General features: G+C 43.1%; 1 protein-coding gene and 1 non-coding gene across 10 annotated transcripts in view; both read right to left on the bottom strand.

The window, feature by feature from the left end:
- Positions 1-943: 943 nt before the first annotated feature.
- mybpc3 (myosin binding protein C3) overlaps positions 944-17,848 on the bottom strand; it is a 41,972-nt gene continuing 25,067 nt past the window's right edge. For 7 of the 9 annotated variants that reach the window (XM_036980894.1, XM_036980896.1, XM_036980897.1 and 4 more), the window contains 10 exons: positions 11,782-11,916; positions 11,086-11,253; positions 8,895-8,983; positions 7,466-7,661; positions 7,024-7,163; positions 5,868-6,027; positions 5,522-5,658; positions 5,049-5,235; positions 3,541-3,561; positions 944-1,392 (listed from right to left, as the gene is read on the bottom strand). In XM_036980894.1, the coding sequence (XP_036836789.1) occupies positions 1,343-1,392; positions 3,541-3,561; positions 5,049-5,235; positions 5,522-5,658; positions 5,868-6,027; positions 7,024-7,163; positions 7,466-7,661; positions 8,895-8,983; positions 11,086-11,253; positions 11,782-11,916 (1,283 nt within the window). In that variant the 3' untranslated portion in view covers positions 944-1,342. The remainder of the gene's footprint in view (positions 1,393-3,540; positions 3,562-5,048; positions 5,236-5,521; positions 5,659-5,867; positions 6,028-7,023; positions 7,164-7,465; positions 7,662-8,894; positions 8,984-11,085; positions 11,254-11,781; positions 11,917-17,848) is intronic. The other 2 variants (XM_036980895.1, XM_036980899.1) reach the window with 1 other exon arrangement.
- LOC118965108 lies at positions 8,218-8,272 on the bottom strand. Its single transcript, XR_005052440.1, has one exon. It is a non-coding gene; the product is annotated as a U7 small nuclear RNA (small nuclear RNA).

The following is a 17,848-nucleotide window of genomic DNA, read 5'->3' as shown; positions in this document are numbered from 1 at the left end:
GAGTGTTTTTCTTTGCCTACAGTGTTAGGTTCTGTCTGACTGACTGACCATAGTGCTACTCAAGGGTGCTGTTGAAATCATCATTGCTATAAATGGTCCACAGTGCACCAGGGCACTGACACCTCTCCCAATTGGCTCCTCTGACTGGTGTGTGGAATGCATTATGGGTTAAAAAATAACCCTGTTGATGGTGTCCATGTCACCTGCCCCTGTTCCTTTAACACATACAAACCTTGCGAAGGGTGTAACAACAACATCATGATGGGGCTTACTGGAAGTGAACAAGTGCACATGAACTATGGATTTGAATATGACATGTCAAATCTACACCAAGTTTGACAATTATGTGTTTGTTTAAATGTGTCGTGGATGAAGGTAGGTGGTTGGCAGTGGACCTCAGAAACCAACAGGAGCAGCCTTACCTCTCACACCCTGTTTGGCAATGTACGTGGCTTGACCAAACATTTCACCTCCCAGCGATGCACCCCCAGGGGGAATGGGACATTCCAACCCTCCCCACACCTCCCACTGGGCCAAACACATTAACCATATTGCAGTATCCTCTTTTGGCCTTAATTAGGCTTTGTTACATTAATACCCAGCAGCTTTTGTTCATTCCCTCTGGCATTCAAGTGTCACAGCATCAACTGTTTGTTGACCTCATAGTGATCATGTTCTGTGGGTAGGGCAGCATGAAGCACACAAGTGCTGCTCCACCTGTGTATTCATCTCAGTGTTAACCCCTGTCCACTGTCTGTTTCCCATGTTAAACAATGGTGGGGTTTTATAAGGCCCCCACTAGTGAACAGGCCACATCAGGGGTAGTGGTTTACTTAACTTGCATTATAACCAGTTTACAGCTGGGAATATGAGTATGATTGGGCACCCTAGAAACCTGGTATAGACTTGCATTTGAATAAGTGAGACTAAAAGGGGCGCCTACTGCCCGTTGACAAAGCTTTGCATTTATTTTTCATACATAAAACAAATTATCTTTGCCACTAATACTCAATAAGTTTTTTCTACTAAGGATGCAAGAGTGAATCAAACAATGCAGTCCTTTGCTACTCCTCAAATTATTCCATGAAATAAATAAAGGTACAATAATACAATGTGGATGAATGTAGTGTCTTGGATGATCTATGTAAGATGATTTCACAACAGGGAACCGGGAAGATTGGCATGTGCACATAACGGGGTGGTAGTGGGACACAGGGAAATGAAAGCTAGTGGATTATCTCTGGTCTCTTCACATTGAGCTGTAGTCTGGCCAGGGTCCCAGTGGAGGTCCGTGTAGGATGAGACGGGACATCCACCCTATCTTCAACCGGCTTCTTTACACCTAATCAGCCTTGTTCATCTGCTTATCCCTCTCCTCTTTGGTGATTTGAGCTGCAAGGCAATTAGTCTAAGTCATGAATCATATTTCCAATTCATAAATCAAACATTTTAGAACTTATTGTTGGTGATCAATGAATGAGTGATAATACTTCACTATTTTAGACTATTCGATCTAATTATTGTCTTTTTACATTTTAATTCTAGACTATGTAAAATACACTGCTCAAAAAAATAAAGGGAACACTTAAACAACACAATGTAACTCCAAGTCAATCACACTTCTGTGAAATCAAACTGTCCACTTAGGAAGCAACACTGATTGACAATGCATTTCACATGCTGTTGTGCAAATGGAATACACAACAGGTGGAAATTATAGGCAATTAGCAAGACACCCCCAATAAAGGAGTCGTTCTGCAGGTGGTGACCACAGACCACTTGGTCAGTTCCTATGCTTCCTGGCTGATGTTTTGGTCACTTTTGAATGCTGGCGGTGCTTTCACTCTAGTGGTAGCATGAGACCCACACAACCCACACAAGTGGCTCAGGTAGTGCAGCTCATCCAGGATGGCACATCAATGCGAGCTGTGGCAAGAAGGTTTGCTGTGTCTGTCAGCGTAGTGTCCAGAGCATGGAGGCGCTACCAGGAGACAGGCCAGTACATCAGGAGACGTGGAGGAGGCCGTAGGAGGGCAACAACCCAGCAGCAGGACCGCTACCGCCGCCTTTGTGCAAGGAGGAGCAGGAGGAGCACTGCCAGAGCCCTGAAAAATGACCTCCAGCAGGCCACAAATGTGCATGTGTCTGCTCAAATGGTCAGAAACAGACTCCATGAGGGTGGTATGAGGGCCTGACGTCCACAGGTAGGGGTTGTGCTTACAGCCCAACACCATGTAGGACGTTTGGCATTTTCCAGAGAACACCAAGATTGGCAAATTCGCCACTGGCGCCCTGTGCTCTTCTCAGATGAAAGCAGGTTCACACTGAGCACATGTTACAGACGTGACAGAGTCTGGAGACGCCGTGGACAACGCTCTGCTGCCTGCAGCATTCTCCAGCATGACCGGTTTGGCGGTGGGTCAGTCATGGTGTGGGGTGGCATTCCTCCATGTGCTCGCCAGAGGTAGCCTGACTGCCATTAGGTACTGAGATGAGATCCTCAGACCCTTTGTGAGACCATATGCTGGTGCGGTTGGCCCTGGGTTCCTCCTAATGCAAGACAATGCTAGACCTCATGTGGCTGGAGTGTGTCAGCAGTTCCTGCAAGAGGAAGGCATTGATGCTATGGACTGGCCCGCCCGTTCCCCAGACCTGAATCCAATTGAGCACATCTGGGACAATCATGTCTCGCTCCATCCACTAACGCCACGTTGCACAACAGACTGTCCAGGAGTTGGCGGATGCTTTAGTCCAGGTCTGGGAGGAGATCCCTCAGGAGACCATCCGCCACCTCATCAGGAGCATGCCCAGGCGTTGTAGGGAGGTCATACAGGCACGTGGAGGCCACACACACTACTGAGCCTCATTTTGACTTGTTTTAAGGACATTACATCAAAGTTGGATCAGCCTGTAGTGTGATTTTCCACTTTAATTTTGAGTGCGACTCCAAATCCAGACCTCCATGGGTTGATAAATTTGATTTCCATTGATAATTTTTGTGTGATTTTGTTGTCAGCACATTCAACTATGTAAAGAAAAAAGTATTTAATAAGAATATTACATTCATTCAGATCTAGGATGTGTTATTTTAGTGTTCCCTTTATTTTTTTGAGAAGTGTATATTATTTATAATATCCATGCCATTTGATAAAAAATACCACTGAGGAAATGTTTATGTTCTTCAATAACATTGGGATTAGAATAACATCTCCAGTTCAATTTGTTAATATCAAGATAGATTTTTCTAAAAATCTATAGTGTACAGATGAGGTAAAACTTGTCTTATACTTTCACATTATCCAATATTTTGTAACATGTTTTACCTTAAATGAAGTGAGATGGACAATGCACATTGTTACATACTGTAACGGATAGTACATTTACATTTTAGTCATTTAGCAGACGGTCTTATGCAGAGCGATTTCCAGAAGCAATTAAGGTTTAAGTATTTTCACCTTTTATTCTTCTCCAATTAACACAAATGAAACAGTTCTATAATAACGGGATTGACCTCAGTTATTACTGAGTGTGGGGGCTTACCTTGGGGGAAAGTGCCAGGTGCTGGGAATAAAACGAGTAGAAGCATGACAGGACACAGCATGGTGGGGTTACAGACAGAAGGAGAGACACACGTCAGAGGAGATGGATCATGTAATGGTGTCAGGATCCATTTAGAACCTTTACATGTATTCCAGTGTACATTCTAAAGGTCCGTCAGGGAGTTAATATACCCTTATGAAGACATAACGATATGTCTGTATATGTTAACATGAGATCTCAAATAGGAAGAATAGATTTACTGTATTTGCCCTCTAGAACATACTATGATTACCATGATACATGTTCTAGATTTGAACATGCCATTTAACATGTACAAGTAGAATTCTTCCATCTCAGATTTGATGTCCAAATGTATTATTTCATAAGGGAACCCCAAAATATGTTTCAAATATGAGTTGGGAAGCATTCATATATGATGACATTTTCAGACATTCATATATGACTTCATATTTGATGGACAAATATGTACTAAGGGTACCTGTTCCAGACCGTAAACAGAGTGAAGTACATAGGAAGTTGGAAACCTTGACAATCACCATGTACACTCGGTGGCCAGTTTATTAGGTACATCAATCTAGTACCGGGTCGGTCCCCCCTTTGCCTGAATTCTTCAGGATATGGAAACATTGCTGAATTGGTATCAAGGGCCCTAACGTGTACCAGGAAAACATTCACCACACCATTACACCACCGCCACCAGCCTGTACCATCGACACCAGGCAGGATGGGGCTATAGACTCAAGCTGTTTACGCCAAATCCTGACTCTGCCATCAGCATGACACAACAGCAACAGGGATTCTTCGGACCAGGCAATGTTTTTCCACGCCTCAATTGTCCAGTGTTGGTGATTGCGTGCCCACTGGAGCCACTTCTTGTGTTTAGCTGATAGGAGTGGAACCCGGTCATCTGCTGCAATGGCCCATCCGTGACAAGGACCAATGAGTTGTTCATTCCTAGATGCCATTCTGCACACCACTGCGTCGTTATTTGCCAGTTTGTGGCCCGCCTGTTAGGTCGCACCATTCTTGCCATCCTCCTTTGACCTCTCATCAATGAGCTGTTTTCACCCACAGGACTGCCGCTGACTGGATGTTTTTTGTTTGTCACACTATTCTTGGTGACCCCTAGACACTGTTGTGCGTGAAAAGCCCAGGAGGCCAGCCATTTCTGAGATACTGGAACGCACCTGGCACCGACGATCATATCACGCTCAAAGTCTCTTAGGTCACTCATTTTGCCCATTCTTACGTTCAATCAAACAGTAACTGAATGCCTTGATGCCTGTCTGCCTGCTTTATATAACAAGCCACGGCCACATGATTAATTATCTGTAGGAGCGAACCATTTTCGTGAACAGGGTGGTGTACCTAATAAACTAGCCACTGAGCATACAAGAATGACAATGGAGTTGGCAGTTGGTTGGCAGGCCAGGTGTGTTAAGGAGCTCACCAGCAGAGAAAAGGTGAGTAGTGTTAGGGATACTTACGGCGAATCTCCAGCTTGCACTCCACTGCGTCTTCTCCACTGGCGTTGACTGCTTTGCACATGTACACTCCCCCATCAAATGAGCAGGGCTTGCGGATCTCCAGGGTGAGTACGCCCTGCTTACTGAACATACGGTACTTGGCCTCGTTGGAGATGTCCATCTTGTTTTTGTACCATGTCACTTTGGGCTGAGAGAGAGAGGTTACAATGTGAACTAGATGTGCCTAAAGTAATGCATGTGGCAAAAAAAAATGAAATAATGTCTATCTGCTATAACTAAGGCTCATAGTTTTTACTGTTTTACTGGTCAGGACATGCTTGACATCCCCCTACAGTATTAGTAGCAGACATGATGATAATGTAATAGTCGTGCTGATTTGATGGTCATTCTGATGGTGATAAATCACTATATCATTCATGGTGAGCAGCATAGCCTTTGTCTCTGTCATTCTCGCCTGTATAGGGACACCTCACCTTGGGGATGCCTCTGACGGAGCAGCTGAGGGTGGCGTTGTAGCCTGCTATGACTGAACGGCTCACTAGAGGGTGTGTGAACTTAGGCGCCTCGGAAAAGTCATGCTCCTTGTAGGTTGGGGGCTTGTATTCGAAACCTGATGAACAGATGAATAGATGCAGTGCTCAACCTTTGTTCAGAAAGTTTATGGGTTTTTACACAGGTGGCAGTAGGGGATGTTTTTTTAAATTAATTTCATATGAATGCTGCTCCTACATACATAAATGTATAACTATTGTTTGTTTATAGTTATGATGTCATGGTGGTATTACTGCCATGAACGGTGCATCAGGTATGGGAGCCCACCTGTTTTCTGGATGTAGGCACTGTCTGCTGAGAAGCAGGGCTCTAGGCTGAGGCCTACCATGTTCACAGCGTAGATACGGAAGATGTATTCATTCCCCATGATGAGATCAGCCACCACACAGTTAGTTCGCCTATATAGCTCATAGACAGTGTACCATTCCTGAAAACCAACCATATTTTAGTCAAACTCTTCATTTTTAAGTGAGACAATATTTTAGGGCTACCAAAATACTACAGAACAACTCAACCACAATGTAAGTGTAATGTGTCTTGAGAGAATGAGAATGCATGCCAACTCCATTGAATGTTTGCCAAACAAAGGGGCCCAACTGTGTTATATTTAGTAATGGGGCATCTCCGATATCCAAATGAGATATTGTTCTTTGTAACATGATAATCTCATATCTCACAGCCTGCCATAGTGAGATGTAGGAAATTAATTGGGTCTAATAATGACTTGTGTGAAACCTGAACAGGGAGCTTTTTATTTAGCCACTAACCTTGCAGCTCAGAAGCACAATGGGTTTCCATCACTACACAGACAAGCCATGTCCAGTATGAGGCCAAGGCTGGGGGCTAAAAACAGGACGGGCTTGGCTTGCTGTGCTCTGGGTGGCTGCCTGGGGCGGTGGAAGGTGGCAGTTGGAGCTCAAACAAACAGGCCCAGCATGCAGTTTTCCTTGCTCACAAAGGCTCTCTGCCTAGCTGTGGCTGACTGTGTGTCACAAGGGAGGGTAAAATACCCCTCGGTGACCATGTATCATTCTTCCCCTCACATAGTGTACATACATGAGTCAATTATGGCCGTGTGTCAGAGAGCTTAGCTACCTTGCCTTGGCACTCAGAGCTTGGCATAGTTCACTCTGAGCCCAGCCAGAGAACTAACAGCAAATTATCAGGCAGCTCGCCCTCTCTCACACACACACTGGGATGACCTCTGTGTGTCAGTTAGAAGATAAATATTAGCCTAATCATCATTTATAATATAGATAATGCTTTCCTGAACCTGCCATGGGAGGGGCAGTGTATAACTTTACTCATTCAATATTGTCTGACCAATATTAATTGCTAGTTTTCTGTCGTATATGAACCTCTTGCTCAAATTGATGAAGAGAACATTTTCATGTTAGACACTGCCCAGCACATTGACTCTCACCATGGTCTTCTTGTCAGCCTTCTGAACCATGTAGCCGGTTATTTCACAATTTCCATTGTCCTTGGGTGGCTTCCACTCCAGAGCCACATTGAAGCCCCAAACATCCATGATCTTCAGTTTCTCTGGAGACCCAGGCAAATCTAAAGATAAGAAATAATATTTATTGAGTCAACATACTGTACCATAACTTTACCTTAAACTCCAATCCAATCATTCACAGAGAAATGTAAACCACACGGTGGGTACACGTAGAATATGTTATCTTAGGGACAGGTGTGGTTTTGTTTCAATATCCAACCATAATGGGACCAGCTTGCGGAACGTGTCAGTTTCATAGTTAACTCAGATACAGCATAAACCCATTCTGAGTGAACTGATAGTGCCACTGATCAATCATAAAACATTTATATTCCAAACCATTAGAGTTGTGAGGAGTCCTCACCGACAATTTGAATTGAGATGCTGGCTGTGTCCTCAACATTCTCAATCTGCAGCTTGACTTCATACTTCCCAGAGTCCTTCCTCTCTGACTTGCGGATGAACAGGATTGTGTCGGTGTCGCTGTTTCGGACGCTGACCTGCTTCGGGTTCAGATGCTCCCCATCTTTACTCCAGGTGATCACAGGCCTAGGCTTGCCCTAAAATAAAATAATATAAACAATCTAATATTTTTTAGAAAGACCAAACCAGATTCTGGAGGACTACAGTACAAGTAAGTTAATATGTGTGAAATATTGGTTTTCCTCAGTAACCTACGTTTACTAAATAATCATTACAGGTCCAGGGGTGATGATGATTTCAGTACATCTCCAGACCAAGACATTTGAAATATGATATTGTTCAGATATTTGTATGGCAGATTTGAACCTAGATAAATGTTCCTAATGAATACAGTAGATGGTGGTACATTTGGCGGTGGCCCAGACTCCTTGGCTTGTGGTTTTCAGCAGTTACTCACTATGAGCTGTTTAAGATAATCATGTCTGTATCAGTTATCAGTCTGTCAATTGCATGTGTTACTAGGATACAGTTTCAAAACTGAAGCTGTATGTATTTATAGTCTTGAGGGAAAAGCAGAAAGGAATAAAGAGACATAGCGTGATTTACTGAGGTATTTTTGCAGACTGTAGTATACTGTAGTATTTACTGTTGTGTTTTTGCAGTAATTTTGGTTTATTATTTTGACGCACAAATGGGAGCTTTCTCCTTGAGGAAACCTACTGGACAAATACTAAAAGAGCAAATTTTCCAAAACCTATAGATAGGTAGGTGTCATGCCCTGGTCTTAGTACTTTGTGTTTTCTTTATTTATTTGGTCAGGCCAGGGTGTGACGTGGGTTTTGTATGTGGTGTGTTTTGTCTTGGGGTTTTTGTTAGGTATTGGGTTTGTGGCTTAGTAGGGGTATCTAGCATAGTCTATGGCTGTCTGGAGTGGTTCTCAATCAGAGTCAGGTGTTTATCGTTGTCTCTGATTGGGAACCATATTTAGGCAGCCATATTCTTTGAGTGTTTCGTGGGTGATTGTTCCTGTCTCTGTTTGTTTTGCACCAGATAGGCTGTATAGGTTTTCGTTGTGTTTGTTGTTTTTTTTATTGTTCGTGTTTATTCTTTATTAAACATGTATCAAGAATACCACGCTGCATTTTGGTCCGACTCTCCTTCACCACAAGAAAACCGTAACAGTAGGACTAGTATTCCATAGTAAACTGTAATATTTCTTTCATGTCGGTAGCACCATTCCATAACTCAACGTGCACCAAAGAAAATGAAATAGCAATTTCATTCAACATATTTCTCTTATGGGCAAGGGCACCAGCATATATACAGTACATTCATCCTATAGAGTGTGAAGGGTGTACTCTACCCCATACCTGGAAAGGGATCACAAGGTTGATTGTCTCCTCCACTTTCTTGATGAGGGTCTGGCGGAGATTTCTAGGAATCCAGATTTTGGGTTTCTCTGTTAACAAAAATGTAATAAATGTCAATGAATAAAAGTGTTTGGGTACAGTTTTGTGGTGTGCGTGTGCGGGCAAAGTGGTAGGCTTGGGCGGTATACCGTCTTCTCAATATTGTCAATCAGGGGTGTCAATTTGGGCTGGCTTTAGGACCATGCAGACACCTCGAAGTGGGCGGGAAGAATGTTTGCCTGACTGCAGGTGAACAGCCCAACTTTCCTCTCAAAACAGTGCAAAGGTGAAAGGTGGCTGTAATTGACTAGGTTACAGCTGTTTGACTTGAAACTAAACTCCAGTTTTAAATTCCGGTGCTGAGCTAATGCGTAGCAGCTAATTGCTGTAAGATATGTTGCTGAAGAATGTTATTTATGTCCCTTATCAACTGAGGTGAATGAAGGTATAGCAGCCAAGGTGATAATGATTGGAGTCAATTGTTGTCAATTGCTTGTTCTTGCTGTTCTCTGTACAGCATTTTAGACATTTTTAAATTGTGTAGGAATGCAGAAAATAGAATAAAGTCACTTTGCTATAGCCTACCCTCAGTTTACTTGAAATTATGCCAATGCCATCAGTACCCTAAAGCTCGGGGCCTACCCGCCTCTCGGGGGTGTGTGCTACGCCACTGCTTATAACTATAAGTTTTCACTATCTAAGATGTGCCAAATAAATTATCTCCAGCTCAGGGCTCCAGCTATGCATTTGGTTTGCTAACGTCCTAACTTAGTGGCAAGCTTCTTGGTTATGGCAGAAACAATCAAATCCCCCCTTGGATAAAAATCCTGGCTGCCAAACATTTCTTTGTGCTGCAGCAAACTGATTAGCCTTTTCAGATACTGTAGTTATTTAACTTAGAGCTCGGTTGTCTGTTCTTGCAATTAGTTTATGTTCGCTTGTTAGCATTTAGCTAGTGTCCGCTGTGTGAATTTTTTGGGGGAAAAAAATACCGACCATTGTGTGCACTGCCAGTAATACCGTATACCCCTCTATGGTACAGGAATGGTATGAAAATATGCATACCGCCCAACCCTAGAAGTTGGTTCATGGCTCAGACTTTTCCCTGAGACTACCACAATACTGTAACGACCCTGGGTTTATAAGCACGGAAATGGACTCTGCCGCAATGAGCATGCTTTTGCGGCACATTCGATAGCGCGCCGGACCTCGGGCTCGAAGGTTGAGGGTTCGAGACCTGCTCCCTTCTGTTTCATTACAATACCTTTCAACTATCACGTTTAGCTTGATGGCACCATTACTGATCCAATGAGTTACTGCTCATGTACATTGACCAACCGCCTGTGCGGTAGTAATAAGCGTGAGTTGACAACATCAAGTGCTTTTCAGTGCAATTCCACAGTAACGGTGACACAGACTTTCACTTTAACATGTATGTCAAACAAAAACCAATCATTGGAGAATTAAACCAACCATACAACTCTATGCACAGGAACTACTTTTAACAATTTCCACAGTAAATGTGTTTTTGTAACTTTCAATGGAAAATGTTAAACGTAGTCATCATGCATAGAGTTGTATGGTTTGTTTAACTTTGCAATCATTGGTTTTTGTTTGACATACATTTTAAAGTGAAAAATCTGAGTCTCAGTGTCACTGTTACCGTGAAATTTCCTTACTGCCAATCAGCACTTAGTGATAATATCATCCTGCAGCAAGTGCAAAGGCCGGGGGCTTCAGTGTACATCTGAGAACTCAAAATACACCTCACAACTAATCTGTTAGGTGCTGAGAGCGAAATAGCTGATGACCTTGGCAATGTATGTATGTTCCCAAACATGATCTGTGAGCCCTGAGATCCATGTAGGGTAGTGGAGGCTAACTTCAAGCCTCATCAGCTAAATATCTCAAACTGTAGAGAAATAGGAGAGAGGAGACAACAGCAGGACACCTCACATACTTTCCATTACAACCTTTGGATTTTGAACAAACTGATGATGTCTTACTCTTACAGTACAAGTGTTTTAGGAACTTCCCTGGTAAAAAATATATTTATGTTTTGTACATGTTTTGACTTCATGCTCATTGTATGGGAGGGAGGGTATAATTGAAAAATTGGATTCGTTTTAGGCAATCATGGGGGAATGCTTACGCATGATCTCGCGGATAGTGACGGCCTGTGCTAGGGAGGTAGGTGCACTGGGCCCTGCCATGTTGTAGGCTCTGACACGGAACTGCATCTTCTCCCCGGTAGGCAGGTCCCGGATGATTACAGATGTCCTCTCTGTCAGACCCTCGAAAGCTGGCACCCATTCATCAGCTGTGGGCAAGAGACGGCCAGACAGACATGTCAAAACGCAACATCCGAAGAAGGCTCAGTGCCCCATCCCTATATGTCATCACAACTAGGGCTGCCTGCTTGGATGGAGTTAGAACATTGACGTGCAGCTGGCCAGCATAGCCAACCCTGGAGGGATTGATTTAATTACCTACGCGTTGTGCTAATGGTCCCTGGCTCAAACCACTCTTGACAACTTAGGCCTTTGATGTTGTCAGACTAAAACCAAAGCTTTTTAGATAATGGCTCATCATGGAAAGTGTGATACAGCTAGCATGATAGATAGAGGGTGTCGTTTTATGTAAGAGGGTCAAGATTTTTTTTAAAAATTTAAACAGGCAATGCTCTCTGAAATGTTGCTGCATTTGGATTTATTTGACAGTTTTTCAATATTGTTAGGTTGTTTTTCAAATAGTGTGTTAACAGCTTTCATGCCATCCTCCTCCTTATCTACCCAGACATTGTGTGAGTGTGTGTGTCAGGGATCAAAATATTGAATGCAGTACTCACAGCCCTCCTTGCAGTACTCGACCCCATAGCCATCCAGCTCAGACGAACCCAGATGCTCCGGGGTTCTCCACTTCAGTGAGATGGTAGTGTCACTGATGTCATCCACGCACAGGCCGACGGGCTCACTGGTTGGGGCTGAGAGAGAGAGAGAGAGAGAGATTTCAGCAACATTATTCTAGTCTAAATAAGAAATCAATGTCAAGAAAAAAATACATCAATATTTCCATATGGTATGTCACCGATGTCACAGTATATGACTGTAAAAAAGACATATTGAAAAATAGAGAAGGAAACATTTCAGTGTTAGCAGGTGTCAATGCAGGATATTTTTATTGTGGATTTACTGCTACCTGTCATTGATGCCTCAGCATCAAGACAGTTTAACTTAGCTGCAGATAAAGTGTGTTGCTACTGGTAACAGCCTTGTAAACTAGGGTCCTCCAATAAAAGCATCACTTCCTGAAATACAGTATCTCCAACCTTACCACAACCCATGTGTTAAGCACCCCTGCATGCTAGCTGACCTGGAGCTAGCACATTGGAGATTAAGTATGGACCTTGTAGGCTCCCGAGTGGCGCAGCGGTCTAAGGCACTGCATCTCAGTGCTTGAGGTGTCACTACAGACACCCTGGTTCGTATCCAGGCTGTATCACAACCGGCTGTGATTGGGAGGCACATAATTGGCCCAGCGTCGTCCGGGTTTGGCTGATGTAGGCTGTCATTGTAAATAAGAATATTTCCTTAACTTACTTGCCTGGTTAAATAAAAAATGCATGACAGAGCTTTCATCAATACTCAACCTGGTCTTAGAGCATTTTATATTATTCTGTATGCAATTACGAGTCACTCCATTTAGGATGGTATGTATTCATTTGTCCATTACCCTTTTTGTATAACATGTTTACGAATTACAATTCGTATTATATGTTACGAATATCTAAAACGAACAATGTGTTACGAATTTGCGACACATACAATATATTACGAATTTGCAAAAGGTATGATATGTTAGAAATTCTAGCTAGGTGGCTGGGGGGTTAACGTTAGCTACCTGGCTAACCTTAGCTAGACTAGGGATTATGGTTTGGGGTAAGGGTTGAGATTAAGTTTATGAGTTAGGGTAAAGGGTTAGATCAGGGGAAGGGTTAGCTAAAGGGGTTAAGGTTGTGGTTGTTCGTTAAAGTGCATATTTATATCCAAATATCTCATTTTACATTGGCGTGTTATGTTCAGTAGTTCCAAAACATGCAGTGATTTTCACTGATGTCATCCACGCAGAGAGAGAGAGAGAGAGAGAGAGAGAGAGAGAGAGAGAGAGAGAGAGAGAGAGAGAGAGAGAGAGAGAGAGAGAGAGAGAGAGAGAGAGAGAGAGAGAGAGAGAGAGAGAGAGAGAGAGAGAGAGAGAGAGAGAGAGAGAGAGAGAGAGAGAGAGAGAGAGAGAGAGAGAGAGAGAGAGAGAGAGAGAGAGAGAGAGAGAGAGAGACCGCGCGTCACGAGCTCAAAGCATTCTGCCAGACCTCTGACTCATTCCCCTCTCATTCGTCCCCACTTCACAGTAGAAGCCTCAAACAAAGTTCTAAAAACTGTTGACATCTAGTGGAAGCCTTAGGAAGTGCAACATGACCAATATCCCATTGTATCTTCAATAGGGAATGAGTTGAAAATCGACCAACCTCAGATTTCCCACTTCCTGGTGGATTTTTTATCAGGTTTTCGCCTGCCATATGAGTTCTGTTATACTCACAGACATCATTCAAACAGTTTTAGAAACTTCAGAGTGTTTTCTATCCAATATTACTAATAATGTGCATTCATTAGCAACTGGGACAGAGTAGCAGGCAGTTTACTCTGGGCACCTTATTCATCCAAGCTACTCAATACTGCCCCCCTGTCACCAAGAAGTTAAGTAACCATCTGTCTTATGTAACCATCAGTGGAGGTTGCTGAGGGGAGGCCGTCTCATAATAATGGCCAGAACAGAGTAAATGGAATGGCATCAAACACATGGAAACCAAGTGTTTGATGTGTTTGGTACCATTCCAATTATTCCGCTCCAGCCATTACCATGAGCCCATCCTCCCCAATTAAGGTGCCACCAACCTCCTGTGGTAACCATACCAAACGTGACATATCATACTAATATTAGTGTTCTGTATTTACCTTTACTATGTTACGTCTAGTCTATGAGACCAGGCTGCAATACTGGGCTAGCTGCATCAATGCTACTATGGAAACCATTCAGTCCCTATAAATCTTAATGTCATGTTTATCTCACCATTTTTCTTAGAAAATGGGTAAATAACAATGGAGAAACAAATAGAGTATCTTACTCATTTTTTGTTTACATCCATAAATCTAAAGATGTATTTCATGAATAATCCTAATATCAACAGAGAGAACTGAGGTTATTTGTAATTTATCCTGTCATAGCTGATTTGTACCACATAAACAGTTTGCATGTAACAACACATTAGCACATAGAGACATCCTGCAAAAGCAGCCTAAAATAAGCTCAAGCTGACAGCCATCAGAGGTTGAGTTACAGAGTTGCCTTTCCCCCAGGCCCTGAGCCCATGGTCCCATGTCACAGGTTAACCAGACAGGGGAGGCATGTAGTAGAGGTCAGAGGTCAGTCTGTGTTTAAAGGGCCAGACTGAATGGGAAAGACCAACTGGCGTCTACGGGCAGTACAGGAACACAGCAAACAATGCTTTGAGAAACATCCTTTTCATTTTATTAGCCAACACACAAACAACAACACAGGAAAGTCTGTTAGTAGAAAACTTTTCTTCTCTTTTGCGCCTGTGAGACAAAACATACAACAAACATCTCTGATTTACCAATGAAGGTGGCACTGTCCATTCCTACTTACATTGCCCCTTACAATAACAGTAAAAAGGAGAACAGAACCACAGAAACCACAGCCAGGGTTCACCTTCTATCTTATTATCATCATTATCATTAAAGAAATCCCAGTATTTATTACAGCACAAACCATGCACGTAATAGTTGACCCTAGCTTAGAGGAAAATAAATCAATGCCTACTCCTAGGAGGTTCCAACTCTGGTACGGGCTCTGGTGCCTGGGCGGGCTCTGGTGCCGGGGCAGGCTCTGCTGGGTCACCCTCTGCAGGGGGGGCTCTATCGGCTGATGGGTCTCCTTCTGCCGGAGAGGCCCCATCCTCAGCTGGGGGTGCCGGAGCTGGGGCTCCTTCAGCTGGGACTGGCCTTGTTGAGGGTGCTGCTGGCTCAACAGGGGTCTCTGGTGCCAGATCTGGGGCTTGTTCCTCTGGAGGAGGTACTGCTGCTGCGTGTGGCTTGGCCTCCCCCTCTGTCGGTGCCTTTGCTGCACCATCCACTGGAACTTCCTCCGCTGGCGGCTTCTTCTCGGCCGTCTTTGGCAGCATTGGCTTGGTCATCCTTGAGTAAGGTTAAGATAGTGCTCTTCGAAGTGAGCTTGTCGTACTCCTCCTGTTCCTTGTCTCCCACACGCCTCAATCTACTCTGCTGTTGCTCCTCTCTCTCGATCTGTTCTATCTCAGTGATAGCACTCGACAGCAGCAGTTCAGCTGGGTCGATGTCCTCCCAGAGCAGCCTCAACAGTAGCAGCTAGCCCCTGGGTTCTAAGCAGCTGGTCCCAGCCCCGCCACACGCTTACATGCCATTATTTATAGAGGGGGATGCCACAGATAGTTTCCTAATCAGCTGTCTTACAAGAGATGGGTCCGTCCAGATACCTCGATGTTCACACTCACATCCCCGAGAAGGAGGAGAAAGTAGAGGGGGACCCAAGGTAAAGAGAGCCCCATAATTCCACTAGACACTGATTTCTGTCTTGAAGACACCTCCTCCAGTCTTATTTTAGACAGTGTCTACCCAAACATGTTTTCCCTACAAGCACAAGTCAGCATGCCATAGGAACCAAATGTCAAGATGACCATGTGTTGTTGTTGAGTGGTTAGAGGTGCCCGTTGTGATTGCATAGCAGACCTTACATGGCTTAGGGGATATGTAAACTTAACTCTCAGTAGCCAAACCCCCAAGACAATTCACTGTAGTGATAGACAGCACTGGCATCAATCAAACGCACTGCCACTGAAAATATGTATATGGGTAATCCAAATACTTTAAGATGGAAACAGTTTTGTACATTTCCAATTAAAATCATGTAAAAAAATACATACAATTTGATACATCAAATTGGGAATTTTGTGACATATTAGCGCAACTGTATTATTAACGAAGTAATATCAACATTATATTCAGAGAATACAGGTCAGAACAATGGGGTTGTTTCTTCTGTTTTTATGCTCTGTTTATGTTCCGTGGTCAGCTCACATCAGTAATCTCTGCCAGGACAGAAGTTGTGTTGATGTGACAGTGTGACAATGCATGGACAATAATACGATTATTGTGAATTTATTTGTCATTTTTTTATTTTACCTTTATTTTACTAGGCAAGTCAGTTAAGAACAAATTCTTATTTTCAATGACGGCCTAGGAACAGTGGGTTAACTTCCTGTTCAGGGGCAGAACGACAGATTTGTACCTTGTCAGCTTGGGGATTGATAAGATGAATATAATAGTTTGATTAAAAACGTTTACATGCAATGCAAAAATAACGATTTTCCTAATAATCCTGTTTACATGGACACATCTGAAATCAGGCTACCTCATGGGACTTTGATTAATGCAGAAGATCACCAATCAAAGTAAACGTTCTACCACAGCGACCATGTTATTTTTGTGAAGCCTACTTGATTCTGAGTTCAGACATATACAGTTTGTATGTGAAAACTATTTCTAAGATGCATACTTTCAGTTTTTCCACAGACACAGCTCATTACTTCTCTGCATTATTCATCTAGTGTCACGCCCTGACCTTAGAGAGCCTTTTTATTTCTCTATTTGGTTAGGTCAGGGTGTGATTTGGGTGGGCATTCTATGTTTTCTATTTCTTTGTTTTTGGCCTGGTATGGATCACAATCAGGGACAGCTGTCTATCTTTGTCTCTGATTGGGAAACATACTTAGGTAGCCTTTTTCCCACCTGTGTTTGTGGGTAATAATGTATTTTCTGTGAGTGTTTGTGTGCGCCACGGTTGTGTCACATTCGGCATCTGTTTACCTATTTTTTGTGAAGGTTTCACTTTATTAAAGATGTGGAATTACATGCACGCTGCTCCTTGGCTCATTTATGACAAGGAGATGGAAGACAGTGATCGTGACATCTAGATGGGCTAGCTCACACTGTTACAGTAGGTTACAGTATGTGAGGTGAATTGCTTCTCATAAGTAATGGTTTAATTTAATTGATTTGGCATAATACATGATTGCATTGTAAAAATACATACAGTGCCTTGCGAAAGTATTCGGCCCCCTTGAACTTTGCGACCTTTTGCCACATTTCAGGCTTCAAACATAAAGATATAAAACTGTATTTTTTTTGTGAAGAATCAACAACAAGTGGGACACAATCATGAAGTGGAACGACATTTATTGGATATTTCAAACTTTTTTAACAAATCAAAAACTGAAAAATTGGGCGTGCAAAATTATTCAGCCCCTTTACTTTCAGTGCAGCAAACTCTCTCCAGAAGTGCAGTGAGGATCTCTGAATGATCCAATGTTGACCTAAATGACTAATGATGATAAATACAATCCACCTGTGTGTAATCAAGTCTCCGTATAAATGCACCTGCACTGTGATAGTCTCAGAGGTCCGTTAAAAGCGCAGAGAGCATCATGAAGAACAAGGAACACACCAGGCAGGTCCGAGATACTGTTGTGAAGAAGTTTAAAGCCGGATTTGGATACAAAAAGATTTCCCAAGCTTTAAACATCCCAAGGAGCACTGTGCAAGCGATAATATTGAAATGGAAGGAGTATCAGACCACTGCAAATCTACCAAGACCTGGCCGTCCCTCTAAACTTTCAGCTCATACAAGGAGAAGACTGATCAGAGATGCAGCCAAGAGGCCCATGATCACTCTGGATGAACTGCAGAGATCTACAGCTGAGGTGGGAGACTCTGTCCATAGGACAACAATCAGTCGTATATTGCACA

Source organism: Oncorhynchus mykiss, chromosome 6 (genome assembly GCF_013265735.2).
Source record: "Oncorhynchus mykiss isolate Arlee chromosome 6, USDA_OmykA_1.1, whole genome shotgun sequence".
Classification (NCBI taxonomy): Eukaryota; Metazoa; Chordata; class Actinopteri; order Salmoniformes; family Salmonidae; genus Oncorhynchus; species Oncorhynchus mykiss.
Note: the sequence above shows the minus strand (reverse complement) of the source record. Positions and strands in the feature narration are given on the sequence as shown.